Source organism: Typopeltis vanoorti, chromosome 1, assembly GCF_054136105.1.
Source record: "Typopeltis vanoorti isolate ZY-2024b chromosome 1, IOZ_Tvanoo_1.0, whole genome shotgun sequence".
Classification (NCBI taxonomy): Eukaryota; Metazoa; Arthropoda; class Arachnida; order Uropygi; family Thelyphonidae; genus Typopeltis; species Typopeltis vanoorti.
The window spans coordinates 187,807,718-187,825,977 of record NC_143549.1 but is presented as its reverse complement, the minus strand read 5'-3'; the positions used below and the strand labels follow the sequence as shown (position 1 = coordinate 187,825,977).

Here is an 18,260-nt window from a genome sequence, read left to right as displayed (position 1 = left end):
GTCTGCAGCAGGAACATCTACCAGAGAGGACCCCCCCCCTTTTGATTTTGAAATGCTTCTGCTCTGTAGGCATTCATAACATCTCTTAACCACTTTTTCCAAACCTTACACAAAATTTAATAACACATCTTTTTCTTAAAACATATGAAATATCATTCCTGCCACCATTGAAAATTAGGAGGGTTTTTAATAACAATCTTGTCCAAAAAGGTTGTGAACTTAGTATTACCTTAGTATTGGGGTGGGTGCCTGCTATAGAGACTAAAAATTAATACTTTTTCAAACTACTTCAGGTCTCCAATAAGCAGGAGAGTGGTCTAACACTGGTCTTTGAAATCTTCTGCCACTTAAGTACATATAGAAATATCTCTTCCATAGTAGGATTTGAATCCACAGCTAAAGACACAAAAAACAACAGGACTCACTTTGTTTAAAATATATGATCAAGTGCAAATGTTATATACCTAACATTGGTAAAGCAACACTTGTTAGATCCAAGGAAAATTAATTGACAAAATACATAACTAATATGCAGATCAAAATTTTGATACGAAAACCTGTTCCTTAGCCATTAATAAACTAACATTCTGGACATGTCCATAACAATAATCAGATCCTGATATCTTCAAGGCAGTGAGGGCGAGGACAAGATACAGGATACTATGGTGATGCAATATAATTAGGTTTACATTATTAGTAGGTCCTATCAACAATCTTCTAAATTAATCTGTCATCGGTCTGGTTTAAAATATTGTATATTATATTGTATAAGATTGTATATTTCACTCTTCTACAGCACTACTAACTATATCAGTCTACCTAGATGCCGATCTTTTTTCTGCCAGACATTTTTCTCTGTATATCCTAAGGGATGAACAGAGAAAAATGTATATCCTTACTTGCTAGAAACTTTCAATATGATTTCTTTTCTAGAACTGTTTCTTTTACCTCATGATTTCAACTGCAATATTCATATTTTTCTGTCTTAAAAGAAAACCAACCTAACCACATGCCTCCTTGGCTTGTGTTAGGTTTTTCAGTTTTAAAGTTAAGCTGTTTAGCTTTTTAATGTTTTCTTGTCCATCCTCCATTGCTAAACAAAGGCCTCCAACAATTTTCTCCATTTTTCTCCTCAGTTATTGCACTGCACCCTATTTTCAAGCCTCATCTCACTACCTCTTCCTTGGTCTTCCTCTGCTTATTATCATCCATGGATCTCCATTCCATTTTTAATTCAAACCTTTAATTCTCATATCATATCATTATACTATTCATCATAGCCTGTTTTGAATGCATAACATATTGGATAATGCTTTTGTATACCTGATCTTGATCATATTCTCAGTGCATAATGACTTTACTCCAAACATCAACAAATTTCATTCCCGTCTTTATGGTTCGGATTTCTAATTACTCGGATTAGCATATACTTAAAACTTTCACCAATAAGACCAGTAGATTAGATAAGAAGCAACTCATCATGCTGGTCTTATTAAAATACTTGTATTATTAATATTTTTCACTTACCTATGTGCCATGATCATTGACAACAGAAGTTATGAATATATAGTCAGTAATTCAATCTAACTCACATTTTTTGATAGAGAAATATATACCAGCAAATACACTTATACTCACTTCACCAAGTTTTTTGCTTAGGATTTCATTTCTGGCTCTAGTGAAGTCATATTTTCCATCTTCCTTAAACTGAAACAAAAAAAAAAAAAAAATCCAGACTTTTAAAAACAAATCAAAAAAATAAAGTGTACAATAAAATTTATTGCATTTGTCTTCCAGTTATTTATAAAACATTTTTATTCAAATTTAATTTACTGTATACTAGATCCACATAAAAACACATATACACAATATAATTGGTAAACTCACAATTCAAGCAAAAAAGCTAATTTCTGACATCATTTGCTTTGTGTTTTTTTTTTCAACTTTTCGTAAAGAATATGTAACAGAGGGCACACAAGGATTAAGGGTCTTGGAGTTGGTCATCTCATCAGAGGATGTAATTATAAATGAGGTGTCAAATCATCCACCAATTGGCAAGAGTGACCATGAGGTGATTACCTGGGTGGTTGCCAGCAGTGCAAGGACCCCCAGTGAGAAAAGGGTATATGTGGAATTACAAGGGGGGGGGTTATGAAGAGCTCAGGAGACAGCTTGTGGGTGTAGCGTGGAATGAGGAGTTAACTGGAAAACAGATCAATGCAGCTTGGGGAATTTTCAAAAACTATCTAGTAGATGCAATGTCTAAATGTATTACAAGGGTGAGAAGGTTAAATAAGGTATGTGTGAGATAGATGAATAAAGAGATTAAGCATGCAATACAGAGAAAAAGGGCATTGTGGAGGCAGCATAAGAGAAGTGGAAATAACCAATTCCATGAGGTCTACAAAGACCAGGCAAGGAGGGCGACTTGGTTGGTGAGAGTAGCTAAAGAGAGGTATGAACAACAATTAGCTAATGAAGCCAAAAAGAATCCTAGGGAGTTCTTTTGATATGTAGCCAGCAAAAGAAAGAATGATTATGGAAGGATGACATTGATTGGAGAAAATGATATAAAGACAGCTGTTGCAGAATGTGTGGTGGAGATACTTAATGAGCAGTTCATAAAGATCTTTCAATCTTGTGAATGTGACTTCATGGAGAGACAGAGCAGTTGATGATGGGGAGGAGAGACTGACTAAGTGGACAAGAGGTGTTTCAGGAGTTGAGTAAACTAGATGTAAATAAGGCTGTGAGACTTGATAATATATCACCACGTATTCTGAAGGAATGTGCCAGGGAGTTGACACCTACCTTGACATATTTTTTTTAATATGAGTCTTGCACTTGGTCAAGTTCTTAAGGAGTGGAAGGAGGGCAAGATTGTGCCACTTCATAAAGGAGGTGATCAAACTAGGCTTTTGATAGAGTACCTCATGATAAGTTGACAGTCAAACTATCAACTTATAGCTTATGCACTAATCTGATATCCAACCCCATCAGACAAGCAGATGGGGTTGGATATTAGATTAGTGCATAGGCCTATCTGTGTGTCAGGTGTTGTGGTTAAGTTGTTGGAGAAGCTTGTGAGAACTAGGATCCAGAGTTGGGTTGACAACAATGGTATTATCTTTGATGGACAGCATGGATTTGCTAAAGGGAGGTCGTGTTTTAGTAATCTACTTACTTATTACAATAAAGTGACTGCTTCCTTGGACAGAGGAGAAGGATACACAGTAATATACTTGGATTTCGCAAAAGCTTTTGATAGAGTACCTCATGATAAGTTGACAGTCAAACTAGAGCAGATGGGGTTGGATATTAGATTAGTGCATTGGATTGGAGACTGGCTATCTGATAGGTATGAACAAGTTGTGTATGGGGGTGCAATATCCAGGAAAAGGAAAGTCACTAGTGGAGTGCCTCAGGGATCTGTTTTAGGGCCATTACTATTTAACTTGTATATTAATGATATTGGTAAAGATTTGGATGGAGATATTCAGTTGTCTGCAGATGATGCAAAGTTGGGACGAACCATAAAGAGCAGTGAAGATGTTGTGGCCTTGCAAGAAGACTTGAATAAATTGAGTGATTGGGCAAGCAAATGGGGATGTGAGTTCAATGTTGCAAAATGTAAGGTTTTAAAATTTGGAAAACAAAGATGGGATGCAGAATTTATGCTTGGTGAGAATATATTGTTGGAAGTAGAGGAAATAAGAGATCTGGGAGTGATAGTGGATAAGGATCTAAAATTTAGGGGACACATCGCCAAAATTGTGATGACAACACAAAGACTTCTGGGAATGATGAGGAGGACACTGACGTGTAGAAGTAGGGAGATTCTTGTTCCATTGTATAAGGCTTTGATTAGGCCACTCATGGACTATTGTGCCCAGATTTGGTCACCTGGTTTTCAGAAGGATGAAGAGATGTTGGAAAGGGTCCAAAGGCGACTGACTAAGGTAGTTTCTGACCTCTGGAATGTCGAGTATGAGGAAAGATTGAAAAGATGTAATTTGCAGAGTCTAGTGGAGAGAAGGAAGAGGGGAGATATGATAGAGACCTACAAGTTGGTAAGGGGTTACCAACTTGTAGGTATAATATATATATGTGTGTGTGTGTGTGTGTTAAAGATACCAAGCAATTTTAAACCTGGTTTTACTCCATTTCCCAAGTAAGCAAACAGACTAAAAGTCAAGTTTGCACCTGCAATTGATGCAAGTCTAACTGATCCCACAGGTAGTGCAGGATCAGGGCAACTCGTGGCAAAGGTGGAACAAGCTCCGATCACTAATCTTAATATTTACCCTTAATGCCAAAACACATCTCTAAAAAGGGGATGTATGATGTTTTGTATTAAAGGCAGGGGGCCACTACCTAGACCGGTTTCGACCTTTATTGAGGTCTCGTCAGTGGGAGCTAGGCTAGAAATACCAAGATTTAGCAATAAAGAGCTTGTAAGTATTTCGCCAAAACAAGTTACCATAAGGTGTTTTAACCTTATTAAATAAAAATCTCTGGAGGAGATATAAATGTATAAAGTATTTTTACCTTGGGTATAAATATGTTAAAGATACCAAGCAATTTTTAAACCTGGTTTTGGCGAAATACTTACAAGCTCTGTATTGCTAAATCTTGGTATTTCTATTTCTAGCCTAGCTCCCACTGACGAGACCTCAATAAAGGTCGAAACCGGTCTGGGTAGTGGCCCCTTGCCTTTAATACAAAACATCATACATCCCCTTCTTAGAGATGTGTTTTGGCATTAAGGGTAAATATTAAGATTAGTGATCGGAGCTTGTTCCACCTTTGCCACGAGTTGCCCTGATCCTGCACTACCTGTGGGATCAGTTAGACTTGCATCAATTGCAGGCGCAAACTTGACTTTTAGTCTGTTTGCTTACTTGGGAAATGGAGTAAAACCAGGTTTAAAATTGCTTGGTATCTTTAACATATTTATACCCAAGGTAAAAATACTTTATACATATATATATTTGTATTTTTATTCAAGTGTAAGCAAAGTTTACTTTATGAAAGTGAAATTTTATACAGATATCTCTGATCCAGAGTATTTTAATGATGTGTTACACCTTTTACTACTTGTACATAGAAAATTATTATTATTAACATCTGACCTCTACGAAGTCAGTGACTCATCATGGGAGGTATACACTATCACGCAAAAGGCTCATCCAACCATGCTTTAAATTGATTCAATGTGTCTACATTCACAACACTCAGGCAATGCATTCCACTCACCAATCACTCTCCATGCAAAGAACCTTCTCCTCACTCCTCTGCTAACTCCCTTCTTATACAGTTTCCATAGATGGCCTCGTTTTACCCCCCCCTCCCATTCTATAAAAAAATCTCTTCCATGTCAACTTGATAACAACCACTGACTAGCTTATATATCTCAATCATATCTCTCCTCCTCCTCCTATTCACAAGGCTTTGTAATTTACATTCTCTCAATGTGTCCTACTATTCCACGTTCCAAAGACCACTGACCACCTTTCTTCTCTGGATCCTTTTTAACATATCCTTATCACCATGAAATATCAATTCTTCGCTGATTCCAACTTGGTATCTTCTTGGGTCTGGTGTCCACTGACAAGATCTCAATCAAGATCAGAAACCAGTATGGATGGCAGCCCTTACCATAATGTTTTTGCATTATAGGGTATTGAAGCAACTGATGCAAAGTCAACAGTCTCTATATACAAGTAGCCTAGTCATGAAGGTATTTCACATGCAAACTTTGTTTGCTTACACTTGGCTAAAGAATTAAGGGCAAATATAATCTGTCAAATATAATTTACATTGACCAAGTGAAAAAACCTTTCACCAGGATTTCTGGATTATCTAACCCTTAGCCCATCCCATGGTACTAATACTAAAGTCATATGAACTTAACAGTCTTTGTAGATGGGATTCACATTCAAAAAAAATCTACTTGAGGCCTGAAGCAGCACAGAACCATGTTTGTCTCTGGAGCAGGGTTTCCAGAATATCTAATCCATAGCCCATACAATTATTCTATAATTTTATAACATTTTATGGCTGTAATTGTGATTAAAAACATCTGCATATATATGCAATACATTTATAAATGGGAAAGAAACAAGAAGCACTATGATACCTTAAAACACTGCAGGATGGTGGGTTGTAAAGAAGTCATACCAGATTCAGCAATGTCAGGAGTAATCAACTTATCATAACATGGTAACAAATACATTGGACAAGGGGGATGCATAATACTATAGTATATTTAAATTTTGCAAAGGTTTTCAATAGATTCTACATAACAAACTAGTTACACTGGAGCAGATGGAGTTGGATAGTAGATTAGTGTGAGCAGGTTCTGTATGGGGGAGTGATATCCCAGAAGAGGAAAGTCACTAGTGGCATGCCTTAGGAGTCCGTTTTGTTTAATTTGTATGTAAATGACATAAGAAAGTACTTAAATGGTAATATACTGTTGTTTGTAGATGATGCCAAGTTGGGGAGAGTTATGAGAAGTAGAGAAGATGTTGTAGCTTTGTAAGAGGACAAAATAGACTGTCTCAATGGGCGAGTGTAAGGGGATGTTAGTTTAATGTTGCAAAGTGCGAGGTTTTAAACTTTGGGAAGCAAAGATGGAATGCAGACTATAGGATTGATAGGGATATTTTAGAGGAGGAGGTGGAGAAGATGAAAGATCTGGGGTTTGTGTTGGATAGAGACTTGAAATTTCATGAACATTTTGCTAAAATTGTAAGGATAACACAACAGATTATTGGAATAATGCAGAAAACACTGACTTGCAGAAGTAAGGATGTTTTGATTCCATTCTAGAAGGCTTTGATCGCTGTGTACAGATTTGGTTACCAGGTTTTAGGTAAAAGGATGAGATGGAGCAGGTTCAGAGATTATTGTCTAAGTTGTTTTCTGGTCTCTGGAATGCAGAATATGAGGACAGATTGAGAGAATGCAAAAATTACAAGGCTTAGTTGGATAAAGGAAGAAATGATCGAGACATACGTTGGTAAGGTGAATGTGAACAAGGGGGATGCGAAGTAGAATTTTTTGCATGGAGAGTGGGGGGTGACTGAAATGTTATTGCCTGAGATTATGGTGAATGCAGGAACAGTGAGTATATTGAAGTAGAAGTATGATAAGCTGTGAATGTGAGAGTAGGACCTCCATTAACGAGTCTCGACTCAATGGAGGTCTGTTGATAATAACCAATCTCAGGTTAGGAAGCACGGACCTTCTTCAAGAAATTCAATTCTTTTCTCCTCACTCATAAGGCAGAGAGACTAACCTCTATGAAATGAAGCTGATGCGAGCTTTACAATGGGTCCTTTTATGACTCCTTTTCAATCTAGTGATAATAGTAATACACTGCTTGGAAAGAAGTCAGACAACCCCCCCCCCATGGACAAGGTGCATTGTGCTATGCTTGTCACATATTTGTAGCTAGTATAAATTGGAGGAATATACTGAAATAAAGAGCCAAAAGTCTTCACTTTGGCAATCAAATTAAATGGATATTGCATCCAACATTATTTCAAAGCCGAATAGATAAACTACGAGTTTCTTGCCAAATATAGAAACTATAAAAGTTTTGGCGGATCCAAGCGTAAGCAAACCTTTCATGACAGGGGCAACTCAGAATAAAGGTGGAGTAAGGTCTGATCACTATCCTTAGCATTTCCCATAATGTAAAGCACATCTCCTAGTGGAGATGTATGATGCTATACATTATGGGGGTTCACTACCCAGACCGGTTTCGACCTTTGTTGAGATCTCGTCAGTGAGAGCCAGACCCCACTGCGATGCGACACCTTTTTTAGCAACTCGTATGGTAAAGTTTAAGTTCTTCATCACTTCAACCTGAATATTTACATCTGGGTCTGGCTCCCACTGATGAGACCTGAACAAAGGTCGAAACCAGTCTGGGTAGCGACCCTTTCCCCATACATGTATAACATCATACATGTCTGCTAGGAGATGTGTTTTACATTATGGGAAATACTAAGGATAGTGATCAGAGATGACTCCATCTTTACTATGAGCTGCCCCTGTCATGAAAGGAATATGATGCTACCAAGTCAATGCAACTGTGTCCTGGTGAAATAGCTTGAGAAGGGAACTGACTGAGTTTGATGGATGGAGAGACATTGTGATCAGATGCCATATTTCAAGACTATCTGTTTGGCAAACTGTTGACAAATTAGGCCATCTCAAGTCAACAATCAGTGATACAATACTAAGATGGAAGCACAAAGGAGTCAACTGCAAATTCAGCCACACTGGAACATAGCACCATATGGTCACGTCTGCCAAAAGTGACCATAGGGTCCTACTAAAGATAACATGTAAAAAACCACCATTCATCGGCTGACAGGTTGATGTGTCAGGCAACAACTGGAACAGAGGCTCACAACATGGGTTTCCATAGTAGGACTGCAATATGCAAGCTCCACATTATCCGCACGAACATGCATAGTCGTCTTCGGTGGTGCAAAGAGCGTGTACAGCAGTGTGCAGAAGCTTGAAAAGCTATATTATGGAGCAACAAATCATGCTACACCCTTTACCAAGTAGAAGGACAGGTAGGGGTGTGGCTGATGCCCAGTGAACATCTCTTACCAGAGTACATAACCCCAACTATGAAATTCAGAGGCGAGAGTGTGATGCCGTGGTCCAGTTTTTTTCTGGTTCAACTTTGGACCTCTGTTAGTGGTGCCACGAATATTGAACTGAGAGGTATCTGAACACTGTAGACAATTCAATGCAATGCAAATCTTTTCTATGAAACTTATCTCTTTCAGCAAGACAATGCACTATGTCATAAGGTTGTTGCTGTAACTGCATGGTTTGTGGACATGCACATCACCACACTTGACTGGCCTCCACACAGCCCTGATCTCAATCCTATTGAACATGTCTGGGATGAATTGGAGCATCAGGTGAGGTTGAGAGATGTCTGCCTCACATCAGTCTAGGACATGCCTACAGGAAGAATGGTCCAAAATTCCCATTGATCACTATTGTACACTTGTGGATAGTATGTCCTGTAGGATTGCTGTAGTCACTGCAGCAAAAGGAGGTCCTACATCTCATTAAGGTGGGTGCCATGACTTTTCCTAACACCACGATGTCTATTGACTTTTTTTTTCCCAAGCAGTGTATATTACGTGTTCTTTATGATTATTTTTATAGATAAATTCCATCAACTCATTTAAACTGTAGTCTGCAACTGCTATGTTAAGAATTTCATAAATTCATATACATTGAAAGAATTATTTGAGGGGGGGGGTCTAAAAATTATGCAAAAGACTCGTCATAGATTTAGCTAATGAAAGAAATGCTTTTCCTTATTCACTTGTACTTTAATTTCTTAATTTAAATAGGTAGAATAATAGACTTCTGTGTATATAAACATACCCATTTCTCTTTCTTTAATGCACAAGTAGTAACATCTTCCTGATGCTTTGCAATCTGGTCCCTTCGGCGTTTCTCAGCTTCTTCCTGGGGGAAAAAAAAAAAGGACAATTACATTTTCCATTGACTGGAGATAATCTATGAGCAAGAGGAATAAAATTTCAAAATGCTTGATAGGTGTGAGCAGTCTTTCTCCACCTAAATGGCAATATATTACCATTTCAAAAACTGAATGCTACTGAATATTTCCTATTTATCACAAAAATAGGATATTATAAAATCTTGAATATCTAAAGAACTATTTTATTCCACGAAAGAAATTAAAATTCTGCTAGCCATATCTGTTTGGGAGAGGATAAATCCATTGATAATTTTCAATTTCCAGCAGGCAGATGTGATCAATCAAAGTATCAGTAGAAGTTGGACAAACAAAGAGTGAACGGTATGAATGTGGAAGAAATGAGTGAGGGCATAAATTTAGTGACCTATACTCACTATGTAAAAAATTAAAAATAAAAAAAGGAAAAATTAGTTTATTACTAATTTATCACCAGCTTATTTGGTTGAGTGGCTAGTATTAGCTATCCAACCAACAAGCAGTGGGTTCAATTCCCTTCATGGGCATGAATATTTGTGATTGACTTCAGGTGGAAGATGAATTTCATCATCCAGTGTAAGACCACTGCCCTGCTCTTTGGAGGTCTGAAGTGGCTTGAAAGTTCTATGTTCTCTAGAACAATGTTTCTAGATTATGTAAAAAATAAATAAACAGGAAAAAAAAATGTTTAGCCCATTCAATGCTTGAGTATTGGATGGGATAAGAAGCATACTATAAATTTACAAATTTCATTGGTAGGAGTAACATAAAAACAAAAAAAAAATAATAATAGAATTAACTTATACAATTGGCTAACAGTTCTAAGACAAGCACTATTCACCAGAGTAGATGTGCTACCACAATATTGGAATCGTTTCAATTATTATTATTATTCAGAGAAACTTATTGCAGGAGGGCATATATTTCAAATATATATAGTATTATTTTTCCTGATTCCATGGAGTCACAAGACTCATTGAGAGAGGTTGCTAGTGAACACAAAGTCTATCATACCACTCCTTAAAATCATCCACAGGCAATGCATTCCATGCTCCTACCACTCTCCATGCAAAAAATTACTTTCACTTTTACTGCTTCCAGGAATGGCCTCTTGTCCTTGTTCCTTTTCCTCATTCTATCATATGAAAAATCTCCTCAGTGTTAATACAATAATAACCCTTCAACAGCTTAAATCTCTTGATCATAATCCCCCCCCCCCCCCATTTGTCTTATAACCACCAAACTCTGCAATCTGCATGCCCTCAGTCTATCCTCATAATCAACACTGTACAGTCCTGACATCATTTTTGTTATTTGCCTCTTCAATCTGAGTGCAGAAATCCAGATGTGGTTTGATCAAAACTTTATACAAAATGACCAGCACACTGTTATCTCTTGTGGTCAATGTACTTCCTCACAACATTGCTGCAATTCTCTGATATGTCTTCACAACATCTGCAATATGTCATCAGAACTTCAAATCTCTATCCACAGTCATCCTAAGAGCCCTTGCTTTCTCCACTTCTTCCAGTATAACTCTGCCAAGTGAGTATGAAACATCCCATCTGTGAATCCAAATTTTAAAACCTTACTCTTACAACTCATTTAGTTGTATTAAACTGATATCTCCATTCATGCGCCCACCTGTTTTATTCAAATCCTCTGGAAGAGGATTTGAATAAGCTGGATAGGTTATTAAAATCCTCTAGAAGAGCCAAAACATCAGTACTATTACTAATAACCCTCCCAAGCTTCACATCATCTGCAAACAACTTAACATCTCCCTTTAGTCCTGTGATAATATCATTGACATAAAAGATGGAACAGCAATGGTCCCAGGACTGAACCTGTGGAACTCCACTTGTAACCTGCCTGCTTCCCCATATACAACTCTGATATTTATTAGAGAGCTAATCACCAATCCGCTAACCTGATATCCAACCCATATAATGCAATTTAAAAAATCAACTTGTCATGTGGCATCCTGTCAAATGTCTTTGACAGGAAAAATCAAAAAAATGACAGTGAGTGTCTTACCTTCATCTACTACTTTTGTTACTCTATTCTAAAAGGTAACCAGGCTACTAAAATAAGAGCACCCTTTAACAAATCCATGCCGGCTGGCTTAAAATTATCCTCATCTGCACAATTCTGTACATGTAAATATATATGTATAATAACCTGTGTATGTAAATTTTGCAAATATATTTAAAAAAAAAAACTTGCTAATTCAACGTCATCTTTAGAATGGTTATTCCACTGTTTCAATTCAAATTAATATAATGCAACAGCAGCTCCGAAACTTTTTCCTTTAACAAGTTTTAATTCTCATTGCCTCAGACTGCTGAGAATGTGAATGAATTTAAGGCACAGTATAATGAGCTATGTATGTGATAGTAGCCTTCCATGATGTTAAACTTAAGAATGAAGATGCTGTAAAACAAATTCAATAAGCCTTAAACTCACGACGGTGGTCTGAAAAGTTCTCAGCCTCAAGCATAAATGGCAACACTATTGGCAAGATTTTTTTTTCCCCTAAGTTGGTACATCTGTCATAAGCATCGATGTGAAATTGCAAGTCATTCTATCAAGTAGTTTGTTTTATACAGCTGTCTGAAGCAAAAGTGTTGTCTTTATCCCTTGAAATGGATAAAATTGAGTATCCTGCAGTTATAAATTCTTTGTAAAAGAAGGTTTAATGTCAAAAGAAATTCATTCGAAGTTAATAGAAGTTTATGGGCACTCTTCTCCTTCATTTTCGACAATTAAGAAATGGGCTGCTGAGTTTAAACATGACCATACCAGCCTTGAAGATGATCCACGTGAAGGACATCCAAAAAGTGTAACATCACCAGAAATCATTGATCAAGTGCACGATATGGTATTGTATGACCGGCGAGTCAAAATGCACATGCCCATAAAGATGTTTTGGCAATGGGAAAATTAAGGGATCTGCACTATGAATTGTTAGAACATACACCCTATTCCCCAGATTTGGCTCCCTCTGACTTCTGTCTCTTCTCAAAACTAAAACTCTTCCTCGCTGGTTGGCATTTTTCTTCGAATCAAGAGGTGATTGCAGCTGTAGAGGGTATTTTGTAGATCTTACTGAGAACCAGGGACAAGATGATGGCATTGGAGCATCACTGGAATAAACATATTAGTCTTAAGGCAAGATTATGTTGAAAAATAAAAATAATTTTGAAATTATAAATTCTTTTTTTCATTGTTAGGCCGAGAACTTTCAGACCACCCTCGTAATATTGAAAATTACTACACAACACCACTCGCATATGACCAAATATATATCACATCAGCAGACTATAGCACATAATACATTTATCCATAACAAACTTTGCAATTGTTCACAGATGAATTTTCAGTTGTCAAAATTTCTACTATCACATTTGCAAGAACTATTATGTCTATTTCTCTAAATCCAGAGTAATTTATTAAAAAAGGGTGGCACACCATTTGGCAACTCCTATAGGTAGAGATGACCTGCTAATGCTTCTGCCTGGTATCTCCACTTGGGCCTGGCTCCCACTGAAGAGACCTCAATAAAGGTCTAAACTAGTCTGGGTTGTGGCCCTTCCTTTTCTAAACTAGTCTGGGTTGTGGCCCTTCCTTTAATGCATAACATTAGACATATCCGCAAGGAGATGTGTTTTGCATTATGGGAGATACTGAGTTAGGAATGTTGGTAGCTTGCTCCACCTTTGCAATGAGTTGCCCTGGTGTTGTACCACCTTACCCCAGTCCTGAAGATACTTTCAGGTGCAAACTTTGTTTGCTCACACTTGGATAAAAGATTAAACTAAATTTATTAAACTATTATGTCTATGGCAAATTTTTGATATTCCAAGAACTTTTCTAACAGTGGTGGTGCTGCTACTGTGCTCATTAAGTACTACCATTTAGAAAGCAATTAGTTTTCTTATATGTTATAAACATAGTTTTGTTTTGCCTAATTTTACCATCTCAAATGATCTAACTGAAACCAAAATTGAAATTACTTCACAAATTTTAAAAAGATCCTAAATTACCAGATTTCCTTAAATTTTATTCAAATTCATTTTACAAAACATGCCTAAAAGGTATAAAGCTAGAATTTAATATATCAGTTTTTTTTTCTACTTACTCCACTAACTGGTTCATCTGCAGGTGGAGGGATTTCTTGCAAACACTCACCAATGATTTTCTCTTTGTCTGTCTGAAATTAAAAGTAGATAATTCATTATAACCTTTCTCTTAAATTATTAGCAAAATTTTAATATTTAGGCAATATATTCACCTTATGAATACTGAGTTTATTCAAAATAGCAACAACTAGGAACCACCGAATAAGCATGTGAAAGAATGAAAAAAAATCATTTAACACCAGATATCATAATCATTCTCACAAAATCATCTATCCTCAAAGGTATACAAGGACTAGATTTTTCCTGTGAGGATGGTGAATCAGTGGAATAGGTTGCTAGAGGAAGTTACAAGTGCTTTGTCAGTAAATGAGTTGCAAGGAGAGGTATGTGTATTATAAGAATAATGTTAAATGTGGGCCTACTGCAATGAGTCTGACTCATTTTTGCAGTTATAGCCACAGAGTCAAAGACTCATTGCAGGAGGCCCACATTTAACATTATTCTCATAATACACATAACTCTCCTTGAACTCATTCACTGACAAAGCACTTGCAACCTCCTCTGGCAACTCATTCCACCATTCTCACAGCAAAAATCTAGTCTTGACACTACTGCTTCTGGATTCTTTCCAACACTTCCCTCTCAAGAATCCAGGAACAAGATCTGCACACAACAGTCTAGATGTGGCTTTATTAAACCCTAATAATAAAGAGGAATAATAATCTCCCTATCCTTCTTGCCAGTGTGTTCTTCAACAGCCAAGTAATCGGATGTATTGTTTTGACTACTTTTAAAATTTGCCCTCTAAACTTCAGTTTCTCCTATCCACAGTTACCTCCGAAATCTCTGGCCTTATCAGTATCTTACAACCTGTTCAATCAATGCAGTACAGCTTGTGATTTCTTAATCTGAAAGTGATATCTCAGATAACACATTTCATCATGTTATGTCACAATGAAATGTGTAATCCAAGTCTGATGCTTAAGTTACTCCATCCTTTGTGCTGTTTTGATAACTTTTGCAATATGTCTTCTGAACTTCAACTTCCTGCCTAGCATTGTAAGTTTCTTGCAGTACACACAGCTTGTATCTTTTCAGCCCATAGCATAACATTATACTTTGAAAATGAAACCATTATCATTTGCCCAGAGCAATTCAAATCATCCTGCAGGGATCTTTCATTTACCACTACAATACCCATCTGCAAATCATCACCAAACAGCTGTATATTATACATCAAATTATCTCCAGTATTACTAATATACAAAATAAAGCAGAAGTAAAAGTTCACAGCACTGTGATACATCACTAGACATCTGCCTTTTCCTTTCTTTTATGTCTGGCACTTATCCATGTCACTGGGTTCAGATCCATCTCCATTTGTTCCAGTTCACTTAATAGATTTCTATACAATATCTTATCATGAGCCTTTGCAAATTTATTATTATTATTTAGGCCTCCAAGGAGTCAAAAGACTCATCGTGGGAGGTCCCCCTCCTAGGAAACACAAAGTCTATCATACTGTAAAAATTCGATGTAGCTTAAAAATATCAAAGCACTTTACATTGATTTTTTTACATAAGTCCCATGAGAATGTTGTAAAAATAACTTGTTTGTCTCTGTATATTTTGTACTAGATATTTTTGTAAATAACCCCTTGGAAGTTAACTGTATATACTCCTTTAATAAGAATATTTCAGTGTTAAAAAACAAGACAATGTTTTGCTGCCAGAACTGTATGTAATAGCTCTATTTTTTTTTGTGTGTGTATGAGAAAGACTCGCAAGCTCTGTGCATAAACACCCCCGAAATCAGTCAGAAAGGTTCAAACAATTTTCTGATGGCTGGCAACTTGCAATCAAAAGAAAGCGGACCGAACTTGAAAGAAGATGAAGGAGTCATGCTGAATTCTTTGGGAGTTACAAACTTCGTGCGAGGTCTCAGAGAAGGCATAATAAAAAGAGACAGAGCCAAGCATAGGGAGCTTCTTGGTTCGAGACGTTGCTAGAGAGACTACTTCTAGGCCAGAGAGAGGGTTTTCCAGAGGCTACAGACAGAGCTCCCTGTTTCCAGTCGCCGCCAGAGAGAAAGCTTCGAGTCGTCCAAGCATTTCGGTGATCCCAAGCCAGAGGAGAAAAGTCTATGTAAATTCCTGAAGCAGAGAGTTGGCAGCAGTTTTAGTTATTGGAAGAGCTCCCAGTCGCCGAGAAGAGAGAGGGATACCATTCGAGAGTCAAAAGAGACAGTTGGCAGCAATTACAATTTCTTAGAGATGGCAGTCATCCAGGCATTTTCAGCGAGCCAAAGCAGAGGAGAAAAGGCGATCCCGAAGCAGCTTCGCTCGGAAGATTTTCTTTTTCGCCGTGGAAGAACAACATTTTGCCAGAGCTATATGAGTACCACAGGTCGCTGTTTACAGCCTACTATTTTTCCGATGAGATATTATTGAAGCCAAATTTCCTGAAGGAAGCTCGAGATCTGAGATGAAAGAATTACCATACAACTTATAGTGAAAGACTTGCCTGAATGCGCAATACAGAGCCTTTAAGTTACACACTTTTGTATATTCCCTCTTATAGTTGTTATAGAAGGACGTTTAAGAGTTTTGTTTAATAGTGATAAGAAGTTTCCTTAAGAGAGTCAATTGGCATGTTGGAAATTGATATCAAATTTGTAAAAAATAACTCTAACCTCTTTGCAAGTAAACTAGGAGTTTAATAAGTTGAATTTGTAAGCAGAGAGTTAATAAGAGAGATTAATTAATGTTGAAGTAAAAAGGTTCTAATTTGTGCTAAAGAATTTTTATAGATGGGTAGAGGAAGCAATCTCCGTATTGTTTAATTCATGTATATTTCATAGTAATGTAAATAAAATGTATTTTGATTTTTTTGTTAAAGGAGTGCTGCCTGATTGTTTATTTTTACAACTGCACTGTTCCTAAATAAACCTGACTTGTGAGTGGGAAACTAATTGAGATAGCCAAAGCATAAAGTTAATTAAAAGAATAGACCACAACTGTTTGTGTAAAGTTTTATTAAAGGAATTTGTGTTAGAGAGAGAAATCCGCCGGCCGTATTATTGAGTTTTATGCTAATTAAATGATATTAGTAGCGCAGTCTAAATTAAATAAATTTTCTAGTATCTCAGGCATAAGACTCTTAGTGCAAAGGGTAGATAAACATAGTATGCAGTAGAGTAAACAAGAAAGATTCAGAGAGAGAAAGCGTGCACAGCTAAATTAGAATAACGGCATATAAAGATATAGATAACATAGAAAGTATAGAACAAAAGACATTACAAGTAATAAATAACATATGATTACAATGGCACTGCATTCGTTTACAATACCACTCCTTAAACTCATTGACCATTCTCACTCTCAGGCAATGCATTCCATGGTTCAATCACACTCCATGCAAAGAAACCACTCCTCACCCTCTTGCTCACAGTTTTCTTTCGTAACTTCCAGGGATGGCCCCTTGTCATCACTACTTCCTGCTGTTTAACCAAGCAAAAGAACTCCAGAGTGTCAACCCTGGAACTGCCTCTCAACAGTTTAAAGTCTCAATCATATCACCTCTCCTTCTATCCACCAAACTCTGTAGTCCACATTACCTTAGCCAATTCTCATAACAAACATTGTACAGTCCTGAAACCATCTTTATTATCTGCCTTTGTACCCTTTCCACAGCTAATTTATCCCCTTCCAATCCTGGGGATGAAATCTGAGAACAATAGTCTAAGTGTGGTCTGATCAGGGTCTTATACAATGGAATAAATCTTATCGATGTGTCCCAAACCTCAAGACCTTACATTTTGTTGCATTAAACAGACACCCCCATTCATTTGCTCATCTGTGCAGCTTATTCAAATCCTCTTGCAGGACTACCACATCTGCTCTATTACTAATAACCCTTCCCAGCTTCACATCATCTACAAACAACTGAATATTCCCTAGCAATCCACTGACAATGTCATTGATATAAAGTTTAAATAATATAGGTCCCAGTCTGAGCCCTGTGGGACCCCACTTGTAACCCTCTGCCTCCTTGAAACTGCCCCACCATACACAACTCTGATACCTATCGGATAGCCAATCCTGAATCCAGTTGACCAACCTGACATCCAAACCCATGTGCTGCAACTTAAATATCAGCTTATCATGTGGCACCTGGTCAAATGCCTTTGTAAATCCAAGAAAATGGCAGTATATGCCTTTCCCTCATCTACTGCTCTTGTAACTTTATTATAAAAGGCTACCATATCACTAAAACAAGAGTGCCCCTTCACAAATCTATGTTGACTCTCATAACACTGCCCTCATCTGCCCACTGTTGCATACGGTCCCTAACTAATTTCTCCAATATCTTAACTACTGATGACACACAAACTGGCCTATAATGAGACACTTCCAGTCTGCTACCACCCTTATGCAATGGTACCTTCCTTCCATTCCCTGGGCACCTTTCCTGTAACCAGACTTTCATTGAAAAGCCAGGTTAAAGGAACTGTCAGTTCTTTAGCACATTCTCTCAAAACTCAGTGAAATACCATCTGGTCCCACAGCTTTACTGACATCCAGAGTACTAGTA

At 37.2% G+C, this 18,260-nt stretch overlaps 1 protein-coding gene across 1 annotated transcript in view; it reads right to left on the bottom strand.

Annotated features, from left to right (window-relative positions):
• The window catches only part of LOC150110712 (uncharacterized), a 60,983-nt gene that overhangs the window by 12,615 nt on the left and 30,108 nt on the right, over positions 1 to 18,260 (bottom strand). Inside the window, exons 3-5 of the mRNA XM_090395863.1 lie at positions 13,668 to 13,739; positions 9,433 to 9,516; positions 1,639 to 1,707 (exon numbers count right to left, since the gene is read on the bottom strand). Coding sequence (XP_090251989.1) covers positions 1,639 to 1,707; positions 9,433 to 9,516; positions 13,668 to 13,739 — 225 coding nt within the window. The remainder of the gene's footprint in view (positions 1 to 1,638; positions 1,708 to 9,432; positions 9,517 to 13,667; positions 13,740 to 18,260) is intronic.